Below are 27175 nucleotides of genomic sequence, written 5' to 3' on the forward strand. Positions count from 1 at the left end.
CTGTTGGCACTAAATCCCACTACAAAACCAAAACCAAAACGAAAAGCGAACCAAACTAACCATAGATAAAGCAAATCAATTATAGAAATTTAAAGAATGAATTTCAAATTGATTCTTTTTGACATCCCACCTTACCGCCTACTCATTTCAAATAACGTTGCTCATTGTTGATTTATTATACATTTGTTTGCTGTATTTTAATTTGGGACGATAAATAAGTACCCTATTTTACTTCTTGCCTCTCCGGCTATCCCTATGCAAAAACTTATGTTAATCGGTCGGTTCGTTGAGACGCGAAGAAAACACAAACAAACAAATAAACATACTTTCGCATTTTTAATATTAGTACGGATTATTTATCATTTGTGATATTTTTTAATTACTTTTGTTATTTTCTGTCTTTATTCACGTTTCATGCAAAAATAGGTTTATATTATGTGCGTGATGGCGCCATAATTAAAAGATACGAATAATAACTTTATTTATAATCAAACATTTTAAGGTTGTAGATCATCGATACATTAAATAGGTAGAGATACTGTGTTGAGGCAGATAAAGAATTCAGTTCTGTGTGTGAAATATAGAACCAGACCCTGGACGAGTGTTTTCGACTCGATAGCTGCTCTCTGTAGTGGTTGGCGATGCAACCATGCTTGAGGTCCGGGCTCGATTCTTGGGATGGTTGGCATGAAATATTTCTTTTTAATGTTGGTTTTACTCTAAAGATTTTGCCTTTGGACTGGCATCTGAAGCGTAAGACTGGTCACTTTACCTTCATGTGACAGATAGTCAATAAACGCCGCGTTTGGTTTACCAAAGCAGTGCCCTATGCACCACCGGGTGAGGATATAGGCATATTTATAAGCGAGACTCTAGCCTGCTATGGCCATTAAAACTTAGATGTATTATAGATTATGCTTTTGAACTATTGCAACGAACCCTTTCGGGCCTAAGTGGGTATCGGGGGTCCCTCGGATAGCATGTTTTTTCAATATTTTTATTGTTAATCATATTGATTTCCTTTTATCCATAATCCTACCCCATAATGTTGAGAATGTATCAAAATTAATGAAAAAATTTTCTGCCAAATTCTTTCAATATTAATTCATCGCTCTACAATGTAATAATCTTTGTATTAGTCAGTTTACATGTGTGCTTTTTGCTATTTGGTGGCTTTTTCCCAGCCATAATCATACAAATCCGAATTTCATGCTTTACATTTTACATGCATCCCCCTCCCATCCCCCTCCAACTCCCCGCTGTATCGCCTCGCTAACTCGTAGCTAGAATTTAGATCAGTGCCGTTCAACGTGTCACAGTGGGAGCAGTACGATGTCATATAGCATCCTCGAGAACTCGCGGATTTTGTTCACGTACAGGTTCGGAAAAGTTAACCATAGATAATAATGATGTAATAACTTATATTTAGGTATAAGTTATTGATTTAAAAATACTTGGTACACTTCCACTTATTTATTAGACCAATTAGCGCTGTCACCCTCTAATGGGCATCTTCAGACTGGTGAATGTTATACAGTGTAAGGATAATTTATATAAAACTAAATATTATCTGTTGTGTAGATACATTTAAAAATAAGATGAAAAAGATACAATACACAATATTCCAATGGATCAGAGTGAGACAAATTATTGAAACATGTGTTGGCGGTGTACTTTAAGAGAAGATACTATTATATGAAAAACATTTATTGTTTTATTACAATGCACAGGGTCCAGCTAAGGGGGCCAATAAGAGTGAGTTTTTGAATTCTATCTGCTGATTTATTACAATTCTATCGCTATTTTTTTGTATACTATTTATTTCTAAAATTTCTAATCTATGTATCTAACTTTTGACCTTTATGTAAAATTAAAACTACATGTAAAATTGTTATGTTTTTTGATTAGTCAAAATTATGTTTTAATTCATTTAAGAGGGTGAAAGCGCTAATTGGTCAAATATATAAGTGGAAGTGTACCAAGTATTTTAAAATTAATAGCTTATATGTAAATATAAGTTATTACATCATTACAATGGAATTCCATCCAGAATTGTCAATAAATAATCGAAATAAAACATAGATAATAAGTTTAAAAGATTCAAAGTATTAAAGCCATCAATAAATCTAGCCTTTATACACACTTCGTTCCACTTTTCTTTTTCTTTTTTTATTAAATGTATTTCTAATAATGTATTCTTTTGAAATGGGTAAGAAGTGAGCATAATTTATTATCATACGAGTATGTTGTAGAGAACATTTTTTCGCCTCTAAAATCGTCCTCCTGATTAAAATATTTCCATATATTTACAGTATGTTACACACGCATATCCCACGAGCACCGGTTACTTCCTGGTACAGAGTAACAGTATACTTTGTGTGCTTAATGATCCATTGTGCGGAAGAAAGATTTTCCAATCGGTTAGCAAATAAAAAAATAACGCTCGACGGGTCTAGGTGACTTAGGCTCAATGGGTTTCATAAAAGATTTATTTTTATCCGACCTTTTATAGGGAACGCCTGAATCCTGCGTCGACCGTGGTCAGATGTTTTAACCCAAGCCGATTTATCACCCTCGCCACGTGAGAAAGAAATATAGGTACGGCGCTATGTCTCGTAGACTTTCGCAAATACATTGAATTAGGTACGGCGCGATCGGGGTGGAAAAGCGTATTGAAAATAGTAGAACCTATCCTACTGATACGTATTATTTCAATTTCAATTTATTTATTTATTCATTCATATATATGTACATTACAAAACGGAATATATTAATTCATACATATTGAAATAATTAAAATAATTAGGAATATATAAAAAAAACACATTAGTATACATAATATCCAAAGAATAATATGTTAAAAAAGTAAGAGAATCTTGTAACGAAAAACTCCCTCAGAGACGTGAAAAATGTCAATATCCAAAGTGATATTGTTCAACATAGAGATAGCTCTTCCAACAGGCATAATCATTGGCAAGTTAGTCCTGTATATTGGAATGTGAAACAGTCTATGCTGACGCTGTCTAAGGTAATTATCAGGAACATAAAAGCTAATGCTCCGCATAATTTCAGGGTTGTCAATAATACCGCGCAACAATCGAAAGAAGTGCGTTGTTAAATACACAATCCTTCTAGTCTTCAAACTGCTGTAACCAAGCATACCCTGGAGGAACTCAGTGGGATAAAGCCATGGATAATATCCGCACTCCCTCATGTAGAGAAACCGAAGAAATTTCTTCTGAACCCTCTCCACCATAAGAGAGTACATCATCGAGCCACTCTCGAGTCTACTTCGCACCAACGAGTTATAAAGAATTCTCAGTACTCGTGTACTACCAAAAACCCTAGCAGTGCGCAAGACGAATCCTAACATCTTCAATGAACTACTACAAACTGTTTCGATCTGATCATGAAATGTCAGGGAACTCACAAAAGTGATGCCTAGATCTTTAACCTTCGCAATCCGTATAAGATTCTGGTCATTCATTCTATAGCGGAAGAAAAGCGTTTTGTGGGCCCTATATTGGTTCCTATATTCTACAGCCCAAAGTCTCGTGGAATTGATGCTAAAACGAGTCAAATAAGGACAAAAAGAAGTCATTAAAAGTAATAATTTGTGGTCAAGAAACCGCATACGCACATCAAACAGAAGGCGACTAAACTACTCATAAATGAGTAGGTTTACGTTTTGACCCATTAGTTTCTTTGTAGACGTCGCTCAGTGCGCAACTCCTGATTTGAATTGTGTTACTATGACGTGTTGTGTCCTTTTAAAGTGTAGAAATACTGCTAGGATCTTAAAGAAACAGGATAGAATCACATTGCATGGTACGTAGCAAATGAATGTGTACGTAGTAAATGAATTACTTTAAAATTGAATTATTTTTCCATCTGTCAGATAGTCGAAGAAAAAAAATGAACATTTCGTTAGTGTTGCCAGAGTAGTAAATTTGTTTACCCTACTTTGCTCATCTAATGAGAGAACTAATGAAAATTGGACCTCGGATTAAACAACTCTGTGGTGGACATTTGACCGACATTATCTTAATTATTGCTTTTTTTTACCTTATATTTGTGTTATAATTATTTTGTTATAACATTACGCGGCGATATCACGAATGCGCGAGGCGAAAGTGGAGCATAGTGGGGGAATTATTGGACACAGTACGATGTATTTGAATATGATTCTACGCTCCTTCTGGACTATTCTTAATTCTATGATTAAGGTTTATGAAAGAGTAGTAATTTTACGCAACCAAACGGGTGACAGAACTACGCAAAACTGATCCCCAGGAGTAATTTTTTTAAACTAATTACTTCAAAACGGTTGAAACTTCTCAAAAATGTCGAAATATGTAACAAAAGTCATTAGTCACATCAAATGCATTCTCTTATAAGAGATATCCGAGTCAATAAGAGTATGATTGACATGAGGGAATTGATAAGAAGTTGGAATTTAAAAACAAATCATAGAGAAACAGAATTAAAAAATAATAATTGTTCGAGAATTTTCGTTTTAAATGTAGGTTTACTACAATTAAATGTTATATCTATGGTATTAAACATATATTGTAGTTACGAGATAAGCGATCATGTGAACATTCTGGCTTAGTTAGTGCAAACAGTTGGTAGATGGAAAATAGATAGTTAACTGAAGAATATTGACATTACAATTTTTTGTGTGTTTCACCTACATAATTAACGTACAGAGTAGGGAAAATTCATCTCCATTAAAAATAATGCATTTGACACTCCGGAACGTGTATATGGGCCAGTGAAGTGGCTTCAATCATACAAATATATTTTTTAATGTGTATTTTGTACCATTGTATTTTCTTGTTGAATTATTTAAATAAATCATGTGGCAACATGTGGGCCAATTTTTATTAGATTCAATTTATTAACAGTGATGGGTATTTATATAATGGAACCTGGTCTTATTGTTAAATCAAAACCTGAATATTTTAGTACACAAGAAGAGAGCCACTTTCATAACACCAGGAATGAAAGTAAATGGAAAATTCCATTAACGAAACAATCATTTATACAAAGAGGGCCCATATGCATGGCAGTCAAAATTTATAATAAGCTTCACAAAAAATTCAAGAAATAAATAGTTTTTTTTTCTAGAGTGTTTAAAGTGTCTCTAATAAATGAATTTTTCTATAGTAATATACAAATGAATATTTGGAAGATGCGATTGAATAAATTAAAATGTAAATAATGTAAGCAATTGACGCTTTAACTAATACAGGGCGGGCCTCAACTGTATACCTGGTTTCATTTTTTTTTTAAATGTAGAATTTAGAAATGTTTTATTTATATTTTCAGAAACTACAAAAATTGGAAATTTTAAGGATATCTTAGTTTTTAAAATTAAACTCTCCAAGTGAGTTTCACCAGCTTGTAGACATTGTTTAAAACGGATTCGCAAATTCTCAAAAACACGTTGACAAGTTGCCTGCGGGATGGCGTTAATTTCCCGTACAATGTTTTGTTTTAACTGATTTATTGTTATTGGATTGTCTTCATAGACTCTTGATTTTAATTTATTATAGAAATAAAAGACGAGTGAGACTTTTATCCACAAATTTGGAATATCCAGTGACCGGTTTCATCGCTCTCGCGACATCTTCGAGACTGGTATATGGTAGATAAACTTCCATCAATAATTGTCACTTACAAATTTAAATGTTCCTGATTTTAAGTATCCCCACAAAAAAATATCACACGGGCTGAGATCCGGGCTCCGTGGGGGCCACTCAATGTCTCCTCCTCGTGAAATGAGTTTCCCGGGGAACATCTCCTTCAAACGGTCGACGGTCGGTACCATTCGGCTTCAACTCTTGCGTCAGCTGAATTTTATAGGCTTTTAGATGCCAATCGTGGCGGAAAATTCTTCGTAAAGTGGTCCTCTTATTGTTTAAGGCTTGGCTTCTTCGAGTCGATTGTTGTGGATTTCCCTTACTGATTCACTAACACGCTGAATAACTTTTGGTATCCTCGCTGACTTCGGGCGGACTTCATTCATTATTCTTACTGTTCAGCCGGTTGTCTCGAACATTTTGATCCATTTCCGAATAGACTTCTTGGTGCTTGACTAATGTCTCGTAAACCGAAGTGAGCGCGGTACATTCGTCTCGAAAAAATTGCTCGTTGAAACAAATGTTTTAACACTTTTAATGCGTAGATAAATGTATCGAGGGCTCTAGACCCGTCGGTACAAACCGATGTACTTACATCAAAACTTGATGGTGGGGGGATTGGTAGTGTATCTTTGTAATCGGTCGGGAGAATTTTATCTTCAACGATGACGTCATATTGAAACTATGTCATTTTAATGCGTAGATATGTGTACCGTGACGTACGCTTCCCCTTGTTTCATATCGATTTACCTACCCAAAACTTGAAGGTGGGGGATCGGTAGTGTATCTCCCTAATCGCTCGATAGAATTTATCTTTAACTATAGCGTCATGGTGAAGGTATGACGTCCTTATCTTCCCATCATAATCGAGTCCCTGATGCAGTACTAAACCCGTCTTGTGTTCCATTCAACCTCAGAACCTAACTTGTAATGAGTAAACGTGAAGCAGCGTAAAAAGGCGCGACGTACAGCTTGAATTCACAGGAAACTGACATGGACATTGGACAGTCAGTCTTTTTTACTCCACTACGCGTTTTGCACGGCAATATTCACGCGACAATGCTCACTTCGGAACATAATTGAATGTAGTTATGTAGAAAGTAGCCATTTTACAATTTTGAAAAAATGAGATATTAGTGTTATCGGGTGCAGTAAGGTCAATTATATGTTCTGCTAAAAACAGCCAAACCGCTTTCATACAAAAAAAACTGTAATAAACACTTTTTGAAAATAGTGTCGATCACAAAAATGGTATTTCTCAAATTGCAGAAAACACCCACAGCACTAGAAAAATCATACGGTACTTAAAAAAATATTAAAACTGGTAAAAACGTAATTAGATTATTGTTTATAATATTTTGAAAAAAACTAATGTATTCATTGTTTTCTCATTTCAGTCAAAAACATTCCAACTCTTGTGTAGATTTGACTATTTACTATTTTCACAAATGTGCTTTTATCTTAGTTTCACTTTTCTATGGCTGGTTGCTTTCTGTATAACTACGTTCAATTTAATAAAAATCGTTCTATGAAACATCATCTCTATTTAATTATACCTCAGTGTTTCAAATAAACCATTTTTTAACAAAATACGTTAGCCCACTCAGGCACGTGAAATAAAAAATTCACGCCTCATTTTTAATTCCGTTTGTTTTTTTTCAGCGTACCGCAAATGCCAGCCGGAGGACTTCCACTGCGGCGCGGACGCGGCGCCGGGCGCGGCGGCGGGCGCGGCGGGCGCGGCGGCGGGCGCGGTGGCGGGCGCGGCGGCGGGCGCGTGCGTGCCGCGCGAGAAGCGCTGCGACGGCTACGTGGACTGCCGCAGCGGGCGCGACGAGGACGGCTGCCCGGGCGCGGCGTGCCGCCTGGACCAGTTCCGCTGCGAGGGCGGCCAGCGCTGCGTGGACGCCACGCACAAGTGCGACCACAAGAACGACTGCGGAGACAACTCCGACGAGACGGGATGCCGTAAGTCAAACGATATTCACAAGCCTCCAAACTTTTTGGTCCATTAGCCACATCGCACACTCTCTGTAGTCAGTCTAACTTGGACTGCTTATACATCGGCGGCTTATGCTGTTTTATCTTCCTGCTTGTGCCTCGATTATGAACGCTATCTTCATCTGTATATATCGAGACGGTATACTATCTGTATCTTACCTCGGTATGTTCTACCTACTTGTCATATCGACAGCATATGATCGAAACAAGCCAATGGAATGACCGCAAACAATTAGTCCGCGTCCTTACGTCATTAACATTTAAAATATTTCTCATTTAAATTTGAAAATAGGGTTCTGTACTAAAAAGTGCTCACTTCAAAGCGATTAAAAACTCCAATAAATCCCGATTCAAGCAAAAAATGCTCGCTTGAACATGAATTAGTATGAGTTTTGGAAATCACCTCGTACGGGTTTTGGGTATGACATAATTCATGCTCTGGGAAAACCTCGTACGGACATTTTGCTGAGACCTCTCCTTATTGTTCGACCAGAAATGTGTAAGTGCTTCTTTTAGGTACAGTTGTCTCATATCCAGCACCGTGTATTGGAACAACTGTTCTGACGGGTATGTTGGAGGGCGCCGGAATATTATTCTCAATAATAATAATTTAGATGGGAAGTTACAATTTATCTTAAGTTTTATCTACAAAGTAAAATTAAGTTTTCTGTATGAAAAATAGAATGTGTTTACAATTTTTTTTCTAAACAAGTTCAATTACTGGTTACCGACGAAGATACTTTGAATTTTCATACAAATATACACACTTTTGTACATAAATATTGATATTAGTTTATACCATCTCAGTATATACCGATGAAGATGGCCGTTCATAATCGCGGCCCAGGCAGCCAATGGTAATGCCAATGGGAAGAGCAATGTTTTTACTTAACCGTATCGCTTCGGATGTCGACATCTTTCATGTCACTGAAAGTTCAGAGAGGATAGCTTCCTTTTACTCTAATTACTGGGTATTTTAATTTTACCATTTTTTCATGTTCAAATTGTATTGTTAATTTTTCTTGTTGTTATGTATGCCTTGATTATATTTTTTGTAATGTACATATCCGTATTAAATAGATAAATTGAAAAAATTTAATACCATAAACTTCAGTACCTATTCTTTTAAATCAATCGAGTAATAGTCGTATATCTAAAGTCTGAATAGCCATTTTGCATCAGAGCAAAACAAACTTTTCAAATTTTATTAACGCTTGTAACTTAATGTATGCCAACATTTTAATGGCCCAGTTTTTTTGTGGTATTTACTCATTTGCCTGTTAAAATATGAGAAGAACACTGTAGCATCATAATTACTGGAATGTTCTTCTCGATATTTGACTCAATTTATTTTAAAGAAGACTGAAGTTTGTTATCTCGCTCAAAAAAACCATAGAGATATGTGAGTGTTCTCCAAGAAAAAAAATAAGTGATTAAACTGCATCCATAATTCAAAGCAGCCAAATTTAAACTCATGACAGTGCACTATTGGGGGTGCAACATCTCAAAGAAACGCCGTGCTCAATATTTTGTTTTGCGTAAAATAGTGAAGCTCGAAATATTGTCTGGAAAGCCAAGACTGTACCCTATTCTTAGTGGTGAGGGTCAGTGCTATGCAGGCTCCTGACGTCACTGCGACCTGTGAAGATCTATTGTGACGGGTGTACCACTATTCATTTTAATTTTGTCATCACGAGGAGCTACCCAACATTCACCGAAATTACCGGTAGTGTCATCATTTAACCTACTCTGTGAAATGTACATCTCATTCCGCTCCTCATGTGGAGTATGTTGTGTTTACGAATAGCCTCTAGGGCTGGCATTCTGGGCGCTTTAGCAGGGGCAACGCTTTCTCTCCCCCGACAAGAGCGTTCAGAATTGCACTGCAGGATTCTCTGTGTGCTGCCAGCAGTTGTCTTTGTGTCCTCCCAAGTCAGACTTGCATCTCATAGTTCAGACATGAACTGTCAGCAGTGAACGTCCAGGCCAATGAGAACTTGACGTCTTGTAAAGATAATCGAAGCTCTTGCAGTATATGTCTCAACATAATGAGTCGTCTCCGCGTCATGACAATTAATTTGTTGTACGAAGTAAAGTTATTTTTGTTTCCAGATTTCCCGCCGTGTCACATTGGTCAGTTCCGTTGCGCGAATGCTCTCTGCATACCCGCCACATTCCACTGCGATGGTTACCACGATTGTGCGGATGGCTCTGACGAAGCCAACTGCACAGCCATAGCGTGTCCAGACAATAAGTTCCTCTGCCCCAAAGGAGGCCCGGCAGGCTCACCCCGCTGTATTTCCAAAGTACAACTCTGCGATGGAAAGAAGGATTGTGAAGATGGAGCGGATGAGGAAACAGCTTGCTGTAAGTTATAAACAACATCAATATCCTATTTTCTTAATCACGATTGAAGAAATTATTTGTTCGTTTCATTATTGTTTTAGAACCAAGATTAGATTCCGATACATGTACTTGATTTTTTCAAACTATTTTCTTTCTAGACTATTTTTAATGAAGATAAAGTAACCTTTTGAGAAGGGTACATGAAAGTCTATCCAGTACTTTTTGTTACACAATAATCCTTCTACTTTCATATCAATATTATTCCCCACAGCATATCGTCATGGCATTTAAGTGCCATACATGAAAAGGGGTTCATTTAAGTTAGTATTTGCCAACTAACACTAGTTGTTTAGTACAGCAAGATATTATTGAGATGATATATTCAAATAAAGTATGATAATGCCATTTAGCTGTTATATTATCAGGTAGTTCTTATCAATTTTATCCTGACTAAACTTATCAACAAGTATACAAAAATATTGTTAACTCTTCCAGCAACTTCGTCATGTCCTTCTCTTGGCTGTGAATACAAGTGTATTGCTTCCCTCAATGGTGGAGCTTGTTCCTGTCCGTCTGGTGGAGTCATTAGTCCTGATAATAGAACCTGCACTGACCGAGATGAGTGCTCCGAGTGGGGCTTCTGTGATCAACTCTGTACAAATAGAGAAGGAGGTTAGAATTTAAAAATATTGTATTTTTAGTATTATGTGCATGATGTTTTATTAATTTCATTTGTTACCTTGATTGTATAATCAAAATAGTGTAATGTATTAAAAAAATAGTGTAATGTATTAAAAAAAAATGTTGCTAATGCTGTTCCTTATATTATGATCTTTTGTACCAACCCATACAGGTTTTTGACATGTAGATTGGTTAAGGAAAATGAGAAATTTTATCAAAAAACTATATTTTGTCATTTTTTTCTATCATTTTATGCACCACAACAATAAGTCCTAATTATAGTTGTTAATCGTGACATCTAGTCTCCAAAAAGGATTAAATATATTATTTGTACTAGGAACAAAACTGGAACTCGAATGTCTTAACCATTAGAGCCCATAAGCGCTGCCAAATACCCAAGCAAACTAAAGCACATTACCAATAATTTTTTTGATGCAAATTTGTATTTTAAGATTTGAGTATAGTTAATTTGCATTCTTTTATTTATTTATTTAAAGGGTATAAGTGTTCTTGCGCTCCTGGATATAACTTGACAGGAGGCTCTCGGTGTATCGCTCCTCCAGAATCAGCACCACAGCTGTTATTTGCTCATGAAAAGGCGATCCTATCTATGGACACTCACGGCTGGTCAGTAAGACTCATCGCCAACTCGACAGGCGGAGCTGGACTGGACTATCACTTCAAGAAAAACCTACTCTTCTGGTCAGATACAAAAACGAGAAAGGTTAGTAAATTAAACATATTCATTTGATAAAAAGCTTTATTTTAAAAACTCGTATCAAAACTGTATCAAACATAATTTACAAAATGCTCAATTCTTTAAAATATTTCAGGTCCATATACAATCGCTCAACTCGCCTACTGGTATCCCGAGCTATGCTGACAATGACATCACCATCCCTGGAACTTGGTCTCCTGTAGCGCTTGCTGTAGATTGGGTGGGGGACAAACTGTATGTGGCAGATGCTGTTGGACAGAAGATAGATGTATTCGAATTAGATGGAAGGAGACACGCTATTGTTCTTGGCTCAAATTTGACAAATCCATCTGATCTGGCCCTCGATCCAACTTTAGGCTACATGTTTGTAGCTGATGGAAGTCAGGTAAAAATGTCATTCATTCTATATCTTTAACCAAACAGAATAAAGACTTCAAATTTATTTTGATTCATATTTTATTACAGGTTCTCAGAGCTAACATGGATGGCACTCACGCCAAATCTATTGTCTCAGAAGCCGCTTACAAAGCATCTGGAATCACTGTCGACATCATAGCCAAACGAGTATTTTGGTGTGATTCATTGTTAGATTATATTGAAACTGTAGACTACGAAGGACAACACAGATTTTTAGTTTTAAGAGGACAACCAGTACCGAGTCCGTCCAGACTGGCACTCTTTGAAAATAGAATATTCTGGTCGGATGGGACTAAGCAAGGTATCATGTCTGTAGATAAGTTTGAAGGAGCTAACAGTATTCAACCTATATATAAGATGAAAGACATTCGAGATCCAAAGGCGATCAAAGTTGTTCATGGACTAAAGCAGCAATATGCAAATAATCCGTGTGGAAACAACAATGGTGGATGTGCTCAGATGTGTATAGTAACCGCTATTCAAGGGGGAGGTCTAGGGTACAGATGTGCATGTAACATCGGCTGGAAACTTGAGTCTGATTTACGTAATTGCGCTTTAGTGACGGAATTTTTAATGTATTCTCAGCAAAGATTTATCAAAGGAAAGGTTCTGTACCCGGTCATCGAAGGCTTCAGTGACGCTATTCTCCCTGTCGTTTCGCGAAGAGCAAGATTTGTGGGGCTTGATTTTGATGCGAGAGATGGCCACATTTATTATTCTGATGTTTTACAAGATGTCATCTACAGAGTACACAGAAATGGAACATCTCGCGAAATTGTTTTGGCTTCTCAGAACGAGGGTGTGGAAGGTTTGGCTGTAGATTGGGTATCTAAAAATCTATACTATATAGACTCACGTAAAGGAACACTGAATGTCCTTTCAACTAGAAATGTGACTTACAGAAGAACTCTTTTGAAAAACCTGAAAAGACCGAGAGCTATTGTTATTCATCCCAACAAAGGTTTTATATTTTTCTCCGAATGGGACAGACCCGCTAACATAAGCAGAGCTAATTCCGATGGCTCTGGTTTAATAGTTTTTAAGAACGTAACTCTAGGATGGCCTAATGGATTGTCAATTGACTTTGAAGCTGATAGAGTTTACTGGTGTGACGCTCTGTTAGATCATGTTCAACATGCAAACTTGGATGGAACAGATGTCAAGACAGTTAACTCTCGCTTAATAAGACATCCGTTTTCAATAGTTATTCATAAAGATTTTATGTACATAACTGATTGGCGATTAGATGCCATTATTAGATTACACAAACTCACTGGAGAACAGGAAGAAACTATGGTTAGAGAACCACAAACCAACAGACTGTACGGCGTCAAAGTTTATAGCGAAAAAGTGCAAAGAGTGGAAAGACAGCAACCTTGTTCCATTAACAATGGCAATTGTGATAAAATTTGTTTTGCCGTACCATCAAATGACTCGACAGGTTTAACAGTGCGATGTGGGTGTCCGTATGGAGAGAAGTTAGCTGATGATGGGTTCCGCTGCTTAGCAGATCCTAATTCAGAACCGCCTGTACAGCCATGCCCTAATTCCTGGGATTTCACTTGCAATAATCAGAGATGCATTCCAAAAAGTTGGGTATGTGATGGAGATGACGATTGCTTAGATAACAGTGATGAGGAACAAAATTGTAAAAGTAAGTTTCAATATTCTGTATAATTAAATAATTTTGGCAACTTGTAGAATTTTTCTAAAGGCAAGTTAAATTTTCAGAACCAACATGCAGCTCAAATGAGTTCCAGTGTAAATCATCTCGTTGCATACCGATGAATTTTAAATGTGACTCGGAAAATGATTGCGGTGATTTCTCTGATGAGACCGGCTGTGTCAATGTAACTTGCGGAGCATCACAATTCCAATGTGAGAACGGCAGATGTGTACCCAACACATGGAAATGTGACTCGGAAAACGATTGCGGGGATGGTTCGGATGAAGGAGATTTCTGTGCCGAAAAAACGTGTGCTTATTTCCAGGTATGTAATGTTTTTTTTATTCCAATAGTTTACCTAAAGACCTTAAATATGAAGGTATTATTAAAATTATTCAATCTTTCAGTTTACATGTCCTCGAACTGGCCATTGCATTCCTCAATCTTGGGTCTGCGATGGTGATGACGATTGTTTTGACAAACAAGATGAAGTGGATTGTCCACCAATCACGTGTCTTCCCGTTCAGTTCAAATGTGCAGACTTACGCCAGTGCATACAAGAAACTTACAAGTGTGATGGCATACCTGACTGTAATGATGGGAGTGATGAGTTAGGCTGCCCCTCTATTGCTCCAGACAAATGTAATACAGAAAAACAATTCCAATGTGTATCTTCAGGAATTTGTATACCTAGAACTTGGCATTGTGATGGTAAAAATTTATGTCATTACTTGAGCATATTTAAAGATTTTGATATCTATTTTAAAACTTATCTATTGATCTAACAATATATTCTTACCATTAGGTACGCCGGATTGTGATGACCATTCTGATGAACCGTCGTCTTGTGGACAAATTGATTGTGCTCCCAATTTCTACAAATGTAACAACACCAACTGCGTTTTCAAAGCATATATTTGTGATGGGAAGGATGATTGTGGTGACAATTCCGATGAAAGTTACATCCACGCTTGCGTGCCTCCTCCATTCAGGTGTGATATTGGTCAATGGCAATGCCCTAATGTTACAAACCGGTGTGTCAACCTTACACAAGTCTGCGACGGGAAAATCGACTGCCCCAATGGGGCAGATGAAGGTAAACCTAGTGTTTTTATAATTTTATTTGCTTGTGTAATATTTTGGTAATAGGAATACTTAAATAAATTGATAATTTGCAGGTGAAGGCTGTGATCTAGGTGAATGTTCTCATCAGAGTGGACTTTGCTCCAATACTTGCAAGCAAACTCCAACAGGCGCTTTGTGCATATGTCCTGCTGGAGAAGAACTACAAGCTGATGGTTTCACTTGCCAAGATATTAATGAATGTATTCCTCCAGGGCTTTGTTCGCAATCATGTACCAATACAAAAGGATCATATTTGTGCAGCTGCGTAGATGGATATATACTGGGTGCTGATAAACATTCGTGCAAAGCCGTTAACCATTCATCAGCTTTCCTCATTATATCCAATAGGCACTCGATTCTTGTAGCTGATCTCAAGGAGCAAGGCCTTGAAAGAGTACCCATAATTGTTGTAAATGTTGTGGCAACTGCTTCAAATATGCACACAGGAACCATTTTCTGGTCTGATATGAAGCTTAAAAAGATATCTCGTTTAGACAGAGGGAGCGAATCTCAGGTAGTTGTTTCTACAGGATTAGACCTTGTTGAAGGATTGGCATACGATTGGATTGGAGGAAATCTATATTGGCTCGATAGCAAATTAAATACAATTGAAGTAGCTAAAGAAGATGGTTCCGCAAGGACAACACTATTAAACGGAAACATTACGCAACCCAGAGGTATGTGCTTAGATCCAGCTCCGGATGCAAGATGGCTGTTCTGGACTGACTGGGGTGAAAACCCTAGAATCGAACGTGTAGGAATGGATGGAACTCAAAGAGGAGTAATTATCAACACTAAAATATACTGGCCTAATGGTTTAACCTTAGATACCTCAACACAAAGAGTGTATTTTGCAGACTCCAAATTAGATTTTATTGATTTCTGCTATTATAATGGAACCGGCAGACAACAAGTCTTGGCTAGTAGTCACTATCTTTTACATCCACACTCCTTAACATTATTTGAGGAGACATTGTATTGGACCGACCGACAGCTTAACAGAGTTTTATCTGCTCATAAGTTTAAAGGAAATAATCAAACAGTGGTATCCCACTTGATTTCTCAGCCACTCTCAATTCATGTACATCATCCATCTCTACAGCCTCTTTATACATCACCTTGCACTAAAAGTGTGTGCCAACACCTGTGCTTACTAAGTCCTAATCCCAATCCAGGTTATACTTGTATCTGCAAGCCCGGGTTCAGATTACAGAGTGATGGACGCTGTACGGAAGGTAATTTTTTTTTAAAGTGATTTATTCTATAATTACAATGAGAAAAGATCTTACCTTAATAAAATGTGTTTTATTTTTAGAGGAAATACCATACCTAATGGTGTTGAGAGGATCTCAAATAGTGGATATTTCGCTGGATGGAAATGGAAGAGCGGGACTTTTAGCTCCAGTAGTAGGGCTACAAGGAGGTTCCCAGCTCGACTATGACAGACAAGCTCACCAACTTTACTGGCTACAATCTACAACTGGAGAAAATGAAGATGATGAAAACTGCACACTGTTTTCAACTCCTTATGGAGGAGGAAATAAAACAGAATTCCTAACCTCTGATACTGGTATAGTTGGAGCTCCATCCACACTAGCATTTGACTGGTTAGGAAGGAATATCTACCTTGGAAACAGAATTGCCAGTAATATAGAAGTGGTGAGAGTAGATGGAAAAGTTAAGCACCGAAGCATTATTCTAGCAAATGATGGAAATACTACATCCGTAGCCAGGCCTAAAGGAATTTGTTTGGATCCAACAGACGGGTATGTTTGATTATTTATTTTGTATGAGTTGATTTACTTAATGCGTAATATTTTATTGCATTATATTAAAGTTTTGTATGTGAATATCACTTCAAGAAATTTTGATTGATAAATATTTTACCTTTATTTCCAGGAAATTATACTGGGTTGATGAAGGCGGATTTGGGGTACCAGCTAAAATTGGTAAAGTCAATATGGATGGATCCAAACCAATAGTTTTGGTGAATAATATTGATCGACCAGAAGCAATTACTATTGATATCGAAAAAAAGCTCATCTACTTCAGTACACACTACCCTGCGCAAGTTATTGTCATTACAACAGAAGGGTTAAACAGGAGAACACTACTAACAGAAGGAAACGACATTGGATATCCAAAATCTTTAGCCGTTTTAGATTACAGGCTTTACATTCTAGACCCTACATTTGAAAAGATTATTAAGGCTGATTTGCCAAATGGTGATAATATCAAAAATATTATTGATAATGAAAGTGAGTTAAAATTTATGACAATCTTCCAAAAACAAAAAATGATCAACCACCCTTGTCTACAAAATAATGGTGGATGTGAGCACATATGTATCCCAAGTGATGCTGGTACACGAGTTTGTGTATGTTCTATCGGTTATAAGAAAGAGAATGATGTCAATTGTGTGCCATATAAATCGTTTGCTGTAGTATCTCAGTTAGATATGACTAGAGGTTACAGCTTGAAGGATAGCTCAGAAGCCATGTTACCTATTACAGGACAAGGCCATCATATTCTGCACGTAGATGTACATTTCATAGAAAACTGGATTTATTGGGTGGAATTCAATAGAGGACATTGGAATGGAATATTTAGAGTTCGACCAAATGGCACTGAATTACAACATATTATTAAAGAAGGAATTGGTAGCAACGGCATCAGAGGCTTGACTATTGATTGGGTTTCTGGAAACCTCTATTTCACCAATGTTTTCCCACATGAAAATTATGTAGAAATCTGTTGGCTCGATGGATCTAACAGAAAGGTCATCGTTAAAACCACTACTGATGCACCTAGAGAGATGGCTGTAAATCCACTCAAGAGATTGTTGTATTGGATCGATTATGGCCAGTACCCGAGAATCGGTAAAGCTTACTTAGATGGGTCAAACTGGACTCCCGTCGTAACTTCGGGGATATCTAACCCCAGAGATTTGACAGTTGATATGTTAACTCACGATGTTTATTGGGTAGATTCAAAACTTGATATGATTCAAAAGATATCATACAGCGGCGGAAACAGGCAAGTCATAAGGAGAAACCTACCAAATCCGATGGGTATTGCTGTACACATGGGTGATGTGTATTGGGTAGATAGAAATCTCCAAACAGTTTATAAGGCATCTAAGTTACCTGGTAATACTACCCTTCCAGAGAAAGTCCGAACAAACCTTCAAAAATTAAGAGATATTGTCATATTTGATCTGACGAACCAACCTACTGATGATAATAACCCATGCAAAAAATTAGGAAATGGAGGTTGTGATCAACTTTGTTTCAGCTACCCACCAGATTATACACAGAGTAGTGTTTCTCTTAAATGTGATTGTGCAACTGGTCGACCTTCTGGAACTGATCCTAAGAAATGTGATACGGTCAATGAATTCCTTGTATTTGCAACTCGCACAGAAATCAGAGGAATAAACCTTGATCCCAAATCTACCGGGGTTCCATTTAATCCTGTCGCTAATTTAACAAATGTCGTTGGAATCGATTTTGATTATGCCGATAATAAATTGTTCTTTACTCAAATTAGACCGTGGGCAAGAATCGGGTGGACACCTGCCAATGCTCCCGATGGAAACAATATTAAAAATATTATTAACAAGGGTATTAATCCAGAAGGAATCGCTTATGATTGGACACAAAAAAAAGTTTACTGGACAGATAGCTCAAACAATTCTATTTATGCCATGAACTTAGATGGTACGGAACTTGTCATGATTGCTCGCGTGGAGAGACCAAGAGCAATTGTATTAGATCCTTGTAATGGAACTCTTTACTTCACTGATTGGGGCCGTTTTGGCACCTCTGGAAAAATATTCAAAACAACAATGGCAGGATCATTAAAAAGGGCTATCATCGATAAAGATTTATCGCAGCCTAGCGGTTTAACAATAGATTATGATGACCGTATGCTTTATTGGACTGATGCTGTCAGAGAAAAGATTGAAAGATCTACTCTTGATGGTAAAGATAGAGAAGTCCTAATATCAGCAACTATTTATCCATTCGCTATTACTGTTTTTAGAAATTATATTTACTGGACAGATTTACAACTTAGAGGAGTGTACAGAGCAGAGAAACATACTGGTGCAAATATGATCGAAATGGTAAAACGTCTGGAAGACTCGCCGAGAGACATTCATATTTACAGTACGAGCAGACAACTTTGTATGAAAAATCCATGCATGCAGAATAACGGAGGTTGTGCTCAGAGCTGTCATCCTGGACCTAATAATACAGCAGAATGTAGATGTGATGACAACACCAAACTTGTAAATGAAGGCAGGATGTGTGTCTCTAGAAATCTTACATGTGACGCAAGCAAATTCTATTGTGCCAATGGAAAATGCATCAGCAGAATGTGGGCTTGCGATGGAGATGATGACTGTGGAGATAAATCAGATGAAGATCCCAAATACTGTACTTTCCATTCATGTTCTCCTAATGAGTTTAGATGTGCAAATGGTCGCTGTATATTTAAGTCGTGGAAATGTGATCACGAGAATGATTGCAAAGATGGTTCCGATGAAGAAGGCTGTGTTTATCCTCCGTGTACTAATGGTGAATTCACGTGTGCTAATTATAGATGTATACCACAGAGTCAAGTTTGTAATGGTGTTAATGACTGTAAGGATGATATTACTTCTGACGAAACTCACGAACGGTGTCCCCGTAATACTACATGTCCGCCAAATCATCACAAATGCGAGAAAACAAATATATGTGTTGAGCCATATTGGTTGTGTGATGGAGATAACGACTGTGGAGACAACTCAGATGAAGATCCACTACACTGTTCTCAAAGGACGTGCCCTCAGAATAGCTTTAGATGTCCCAATCATCGCTGCATCCCCGCCACTTGGTACTGTGATGGAGATGATGACTGCGGCGATGGTTCCGACGAACCACCAGAATACTGCAGATCCGAAGGCAGAACGTGTTTCGGTGACTTATTTACTTGTGATAATGGAAACTGCATTCCTAGAATCTACATTTGTGATGGCGATAATGATTGCCTGGACAATAGTGACGAAGATGATAGACATCAGTGCAATGAGCGGAAATGTGATGCAGAAACAGAATTCACCTGTGAAGAAAATAAAGCCTGGGGCAGAGCCCAATGTATCCCTAAAAAATGGTTGTGCGATGGGGATCCAGATTGTGTAGATGGAGCTGATGAAAATGCTACTTTACACCATTGTGCTACTCCACAGCCTTGTCAAGAAGATCAATTTACCTGCACTAATGGTAGGTGCATTAACAAAGGCTGGTTGTGTGATCATGACAATGATTGCGGAGATGGATCAGATGAGGGAAAACAATGTAACTCGAGATATAAGACTTGCTCGACGCAAGAATTCACTTGTCAGAATTTCAAATGCATAAGAAATCAGTACAGGTGTGATGGAGAAGATGACTGTGGAGATCGTTCGGATGAAGTTAATTGTAAGAAAGAAAATTCGACATGTATTGCTGGACAATTCCAATGTACAAACGGGCAATGCATCGATTATCGATTTGTTTGTAACAAGGTATCTGACTGTACTGATGATTCTGATGAACCTCTTCACTGCAATGTTGATGAATGTGCCAAGGTGGAAATACATCAATGTGGACATAAGTGTGTTGATACTTTGACTAGTTATTATTGCGATTGTAATCAAGGCTATAAATTGCTCTCAGATGGAAAAGCGTGTGCAGATATCGACGAATGCTTAGAAACACCGGGAGTTTGTTCCCAATTTTGTTCAAACACACCTGGAAGTTACTACTGTAAGTGTAATGATAAATATTATGAAAGACAAGCTGATGAACATACTTGCAAAAGAATCGATGGTACCCAACCATGGATAGTTTTTACAAATAAATATTATGTGAGAAACATGTCCATTGATGCTAAATTATATAATTTGATGCACCAAGATCTTATGAATGTTGTAGCTTTGGACTTTGATAATCAAGAACACAAAATGTATTTCTGTGATGTTACCGCAAAAACAATATATCGTTCTGATTATCTGAATAATACTGAAAAGGAACCAGTTATTCGACACGATTCACATGGTTTGGAAGGCATAGCTATTGATTGGATTGGTCGAAAACTGTATTGGCTAGATAGGCATTCGAGAAATCTCGATGTATCGGAACTCGATGGCACAAAACGAAAATCTCTTAAGACTGGAATTGCGGACCCCAGAGCACTCGTTGTCCATCCCGGAACAGGTTACTTGTACTTCACATCATGGCATCTTCAAGCTTATATTGCCAAAATAGGTATGGATGGTTCTAACTTCACTAGAATTTTGACTTGGGAAGATGACATTGCGTGGCCAAATGCTTTAACACTCGACTATTTTACTGATCGAATTTATTGGGCAGATGCACATTTAGACTATATCGCATTTGCTGATCTCGAAGGAAGACACCGACATATTGTCCTTTCTGGTCCGAGTGTTCCACATGTATTTGCTCTATCCGTATTTGACGATTATCTTTATTGGACTGATTGGAATCTTAAAGCCATAAGCAAAGCTTATAAGTACACGGGGAAAAATCTGCAAATTTTGCGAAATACAACTCATAGGCCTTATGACATTCATATTAACCACCCACTTCGTCAATTGCCATACCCTAACCCGTGTGGTACCAACAATGGTGGCTGTTCTCATTTATGTCTCATCGCTCCTCCACATGAATCTAGTTATTTAAATATTGAAGGATACGGAGAAGAAGGTGCTACTACATATAAATGCGCTTGTCCCAATCAGTTCTACCTAGCTCGAAATATGAAAACATGCATTGCCAATTGCACTACTGGACAACACAGATGTGGTGGAAGTGATGAAAAATGTATACCTTGGTTCTGGAAATGCGATGGTGAGAAAGACTGTAAAGATGGGTCTGATGAACCAGATACTTGCCCCGCGAGACATTGCCGCGCCGGTACCTTCCAATGTAAAAACACAAACTGCACTCCCTCGGCTACCATTTGTGATGGAACAGATGATTGCGGAGATAATTCTGATGAACTCCAATGCCAACACGAATGCCCAGTTTTAGAATTCAAGTGTAAATCAAGTGGAAGATGTATTCTTGACAGTTGGAAGTGTGATGGAGATGCCGATTGTAAAGATGGCAGTGATGAAGATCCACAAATGTGTCATAATAGACCCTGTGATCCTGACACAGAGTTCAGCTGTAAAAATGGTCGCTGTATTCCTCGCTTATGGATGTGCGACTTTGATAATGACTGTGGTGATGATTCTGATGAACCAGCATACATGTGCAGACAAAAGAATTGTACTACTGGATGGCAGAGGTGCCCTGGACAATCTAACTATAGATGTATACCAAAATGGTTGTTCTGCGATGGAAAAGATGATTGTCGCGATGCATCAGATGAACTAGCTGCCAACTGTCCTAAATGCAGTCCGGAGACTGACTTCCAATGTAATAACAATAGATGTATACCTAAACAATGGATGTGCGACTTTGCAGATGACTGCGGGGATGGAAGTGATGAAGCTGATACTCAGTGCAAAGGAAAGTACAGAGAATGTTCAGAGTCTGAATTTAGTTGTAACAATGGAAAGTGTGTATCTTCACGGTGGAGATGTGATCATGAAGACGATTGTGGCGATAATAGTGATGAAATTGACTGCGGAGGCTTCCAATGTAAAAATGGTACCTTCCAATGTAAATCAGGACATTGCATAGCAGCATACTTCCGTTGTGATGGAGACAGAGATTGCAGAGATTTGTCTGACGAAGTCGGTTGTCCACCGCGTTATCCTGGTGGAAGATATTGCCCTGAAAGCCGGTTTGTACAAAGCCATATTCTCAATACTGTACATTATTTTTATACTCCACCTTGAAAAAGTCCTTATTTTTTATTAACAATTTCTTTTTTTTTAGATTCCAGTGTCAAAACAACTTGTGCGTATCTCAGTCAGATTTGTGTGATGGAACAGATGACTGTGGTGATAATTCTGATGAATCTCCAACTCTTTGTGCTAATTTGAATTGTGACACACTTAGAAGATTCCAGTGTACTAATCATAGATGTGTTCCGAGGTAACATATTTCTTCATTTGCATATCTTCTTTTTCAGATTCAACTGTTGTTAATATTTAATATTAAAATATTTTATTTAACAGATATCAAGTTTGCGATGGTGTAGACAACTGCGGAGATGGATCTGATGAAAACAACATGACCTTGTGTTCTGCTCGCACCAAACCATGTGATCCTTTCAGCCAATATCAATGTGCTAACAAGCATTGTGTTGACAAAACGCAAGTATGTGATTTTGCGGATGATTGTGGTGATAGTTCTGATGAGTTGGGATGTCATCGCTCTAAAACATGTGGCCTTGCTGATAGAGGTGAGAATCGCACATTCTAAAAACAAATGTTATATTTACATGTTTCTTTTCTGAAATGTGTATTTCAATATTTAATTTTGTGTTTTCAGGTGGTTGTGAACATCACTGCACCAATCTCACTGATGGAGGTTATATTTGTGACTGCTTTTCTGGCTATATAATTTCTGCCGAAAACAGAAAGAAATGCAAAGATGTTGATGAATGTATAACTGGTATTCACCATTGCTCACAAATTTGTCACAATCTTAATGGAACATACAGCTGTGATTGTCGACCCGGTTTCAGACTCTCTGATGCCATGTCTGGAGTATGCAAAGCAAATGATGACAATGTAACATTACTATTTGCCAACGGACCTGAAATAAGGGCATTTGAAGTACATAAGAATAAAGAGTTGGACGTCATTACATCTGAAAAACGCATTGAAGCTATTGACTACGATCCTCAATCAGAAATAGTTTTCTGGGCAGACAGTTACGACAAAACAATCAAACGTTCCTATATGGTCAACGCTCAAAATGGAGATGTAAAGACTGGTTTTGCACAAGATCTCAATATGAAGGGAAATTCCAAACCTACTTCTTTAGCTGTTGATTGGGTTGCCGATAATCTGTATTGGACTGAAACTGACAGGACAGGATCCAAACCTAGGGGAAGAGTAATGGTCGCTCGAACAGATGGCAGATATAGAAGAGCAGTTGTTTCTGTTGGTATTGAAAGTCCAACGTCTTTAGCTCTAGACCCTCAAATGGGTAGGATGTTCTGGTCAGATTCAGGATCAGCTCCCAAAATTGAAGTATCCTGGATGGACGGCTCAAAGAGAAGACCTCTAGTTACCGATGGAATCAGACATCCTGCCGGTTTAACAATAGACCACGCTATGGATCACATTATTTACTGGGTAGATACTAAATTAAACACTATTGAAACTATGAAACAAGACGGTAGTAACAGAAAAACAATAATAAGAGGCGAAGCACTGAAACACCCCATATCTCTAGACGTATTCGAATCGTCTTTGTTCTGGGTTACCCGAGATTCGGGAGAGCTTGTAAAACAGGATAAGTTTGGAAGAGGAGTACCTGTAATTGTTGCTAAAGATCTTGTCAATCCATCAGGAGTTAAAGGTATGTCATTTGTGTTATCACTACTCAACTATATTTGCTGTTTTTTTGCTTTCACATATATAACAATGTGATTTTGTTGACAGTTTACCACCGTCTTCGGTACAACACCTCACTAGTGGATCCTTGTGCCAGATCTCCATGCTCGCACCTCTGTCTCTTGGTCCCGGGTGGACGTCGCTGCGCGTGTCCAGATGGCAGCCAACAGCCTCCTCTGCCAAGACGCACCACTCAAGAAGTGGTTTGTGATGCTGGTATGTAATTTAATCTACAAAAATATATTTGAAGGTGTGCAGGAAAGGGATATTAATTACTTAATATATTTTTATGTGTATTTATATTACATTAGGCAATGCATTGATACATCAATTGCTATATATCTTTATGCTGATACAGCATTAGACTGATTGTCTTATCTTTGTGTAAAATGGCACCTTTACAAAAATGAAAATTATAGAATATGTATTTGAATCATTCTTTATTTTCTCTTTGTGTTATTTTATTATCTAAATATGCCAATCCTTGTCCTATTTTTTTTTAAAAGTAATTCAACCCAGGACCTCAAGCATAACTGCAAGTCAGAGAGGTAAACCTACATGTAGTTATGCTTAGTAATAAAAAAAAATCTTAATCACCCATCCCTCTCTTGTTATGATGCTACTCCACGGTGGAAGCTGGCTATCATCATAGAAATTTTTATTTTGTCATGGTAGTAGCTCTAAATAAGGATTTGGGGCTGCAGTGGAACCCACTCTCGTAAGATTTCGTACTTCTCTCCCCTCACCAAATGTCCAAAGTACTGTAGCTTTCTTAAATTAATTATATTTACTATTTCTCTTTTTTTTCATGCATCTTAATACTGTATTGTTGCGAATTCTGTCTACCCATGATATTTTAAGCATTCTTTTATACCACTTTTGAATGCTTCAATTTTCTTTGTGGTAGTTTGAGAGAGAGTTCAGCTTTCGAAACCGTAGATAAGTACTGAAAAGATATAGCATTGCACAATTCGCATACACAGATTGAGGTTGAAGTCTCTGTTATTCTTGTGTTACAGGCCATATCAATTTTATTCATCAACATTTTTAATCCTTTAACGTTATCTATTACATAATGACTATTATTGATTTGTTCATTCACTTTTATACCATCAGATGTTTCCTCCTAGTGCCTCTTGGACTATATCTGTAGACAAGATGAAGAAAATGGGAGAAAGTATACATCCTTGCAAGACTCCATAATGAATATTGATGTCTATTTTTATTTCATCTCCAACTTTCACTCATCCTGTTATTTGTAAAATTTACTGACACCAATTGTATACGAGTATATGGATATTTTATTCATGTATAAACATTGTATAATATGTATAGCATTCATGTATAACAATTACATATGTCAATACCTTAGGTAAATATTTTTTTATCGTTCCCTTTTACTCTTTACAGCTGCGGAACGACCAAGACCTGCTCCAAGAATTTGCCTTTGTCAAAATGGTGGCATTTGCATGGAGGAAACGGAGGAATCCTCTGCTGGGGACGGCTCTGGCCTGAGCTGCTCATGCCCCCCGGGAGTGGAGGGGACGCACTGCGAGCTCGGGGTCCCGGGGGCTGCAGGAGCCTCGGGGGGCTCGTCCTCCAAGACAACCGCTATCGTTGTTCCCATAGTTGTCACCTTATTGGTACTTATAGCAGTAGCTGCCTGCTTTGTCATCAAAAAACGGCCATTGTAAGTGATGAAACCTCACATTATCATTTAAATAATATGATTAGTATGTGTTAATCTTTGTATGATAACAAAAGGAAGAATTTTATTAAAGAATTATGGATGTTCAATGTTCAAACACGAGCAAAATGGTGAATGTTACACACTGATAAATGATCACTAGAACCCGTTTTGGGCTTGATTGCTACTTTCAGGTAAAAATCCTGAAAAGGAAAATTGGGTGAATATAAATCCATCTCATAGTGTAGTGTTTGGTGCATTTGCTTACTATGCTTGAGGTTCTGCATTCGTTTTCTGGCAGGGTGGATGTGAAATATTGTTTTTTAAAGGTGCAGTGTTTTTTGTTTCTGGACATAAGAGTGATGATTAATGACCTATACCTTCCAATAACAAAAATGATCAAGATACGCTGCAATTGGAGTGCCCTATTCAATTCAGTGCCCTATGCACCACCGGGCGTGGGGTGGGGTAAATGATGATGATTAATTTTTAACCATTATCTTAAAAATGTGTACATTTTATTATTCTTCAAATATTTTTTTATAACCTCGGTTATTGAAAAAAAATGCTCATTTAAGTAATTTTTTAAAACTTTTTATAAAGTCATTGTATTTCAAAAATATTTTTTATAAATTTTCATTTAAGTTTATTTTTTTTACTTTTTATTATTTCATGGTATTTTAAAAATATTTTTTAAAAATGTTTGATGTATTATTTTTAGGAGTATTGTATTTTTCTCAGGTGACAATTAAAAATAATTCTGATGAAAAGTAGAAAATATAAAGTAAAACAATGAATTATAAAAGTATATTGTGAAGTGTTCTTGACGTGGGTCAGTGATGACACATTATTTTCTCGTTTTATATATTTTTTTATTAATTTGTTGATTGATTTTGCTACTCAAATAACTATGTTTTAGTACACTAAAATATTCTACAGAATAATGAATTTTTGTTGTTGCAGTGTCAAAGGAGCTGGCCTAGGCAGTTTAGCGTCCTCACAGAGCGTTTCCTTCCGGCAAGGCTCTAATGTAGAATTTGGGGGAGCGCCATTTGCGGGAGGGACCCTGCCCCAATCCAACCCGGTGGGCGAACCCATCGACATGGCCTACAGCCTGGAGAGGGTCGGGAAGAATAGAGACTTCAGTAATCCGATGTACGATGCTGTGCAAGGAGGGAACGGCTCGGGTGTAATGGGTGAGGACTTTTGATTGCTTGGATACTGATTGTATTTACAAAAAATAAAATAACATTGAAATGTGATTTTTCCTTAGTGCACGCATAACTGCTGATGTCATATAGAAAGAGTCATAATCATCAATAAA

The 27175-nt window shown here is 37.5% G+C and overlaps 1 protein-coding gene across 1 annotated transcript in view; it reads left to right on the forward strand.

Moving 5' to 3' along the window:
- The first annotated feature begins 2205 nt into the window (after nucleotides 1-2205).
- The window catches only part of mgl (low-density lipoprotein receptor-related protein megalin), a 28112-nt gene continuing 3142 nt past the window's right edge, over nucleotides 2206-27175 (forward strand). The window contains exons 1-19 of the mRNA XM_088232378.1: nucleotides 2206-2209; nucleotides 7308-7613; nucleotides 9759-10013; nucleotides 10488-10664; nucleotides 11171-11397; nucleotides 11507-11776; nucleotides 11857-13462; nucleotides 13540-13799; nucleotides 13882-14185; nucleotides 14280-14570; nucleotides 14653-15834; nucleotides 15915-16365; nucleotides 16499-22438; nucleotides 22534-22692; nucleotides 22776-23002; nucleotides 23092-24129; nucleotides 24213-24380; nucleotides 25575-25854; nucleotides 26815-27047. Coding sequence (XP_088088504.1) covers nucleotides 2206-2209; nucleotides 7308-7613; nucleotides 9759-10013; nucleotides 10488-10664; nucleotides 11171-11397; nucleotides 11507-11776; nucleotides 11857-13462; nucleotides 13540-13799; nucleotides 13882-14185; nucleotides 14280-14570; nucleotides 14653-15834; nucleotides 15915-16365; nucleotides 16499-22438; nucleotides 22534-22692; nucleotides 22776-23002; nucleotides 23092-24129; nucleotides 24213-24380; nucleotides 25575-25854; nucleotides 26815-27047 — 13378 coding nt within the window. The remainder of the gene's footprint in view (nucleotides 2210-7307; nucleotides 7614-9758; nucleotides 10014-10487; nucleotides 10665-11170; nucleotides 11398-11506; nucleotides 11777-11856; nucleotides 13463-13539; nucleotides 13800-13881; nucleotides 14186-14279; nucleotides 14571-14652; nucleotides 15835-15914; nucleotides 16366-16498; nucleotides 22439-22533; nucleotides 22693-22775; nucleotides 23003-23091; nucleotides 24130-24212; nucleotides 24381-25574; nucleotides 25855-26814; nucleotides 27048-27175) is intronic.

The sequence above is a fragment of the Micrasema longulum genome, unplaced genomic scaffold (genome assembly GCF_059751315.1).
Source record: "Micrasema longulum isolate JH-2025_06_02 unplaced genomic scaffold, ASM5975131v1 h1tg000978l, whole genome shotgun sequence".
Lineage (NCBI taxonomy): Eukaryota > Metazoa > Arthropoda > Insecta > Trichoptera > Brachycentridae > Micrasema > Micrasema longulum.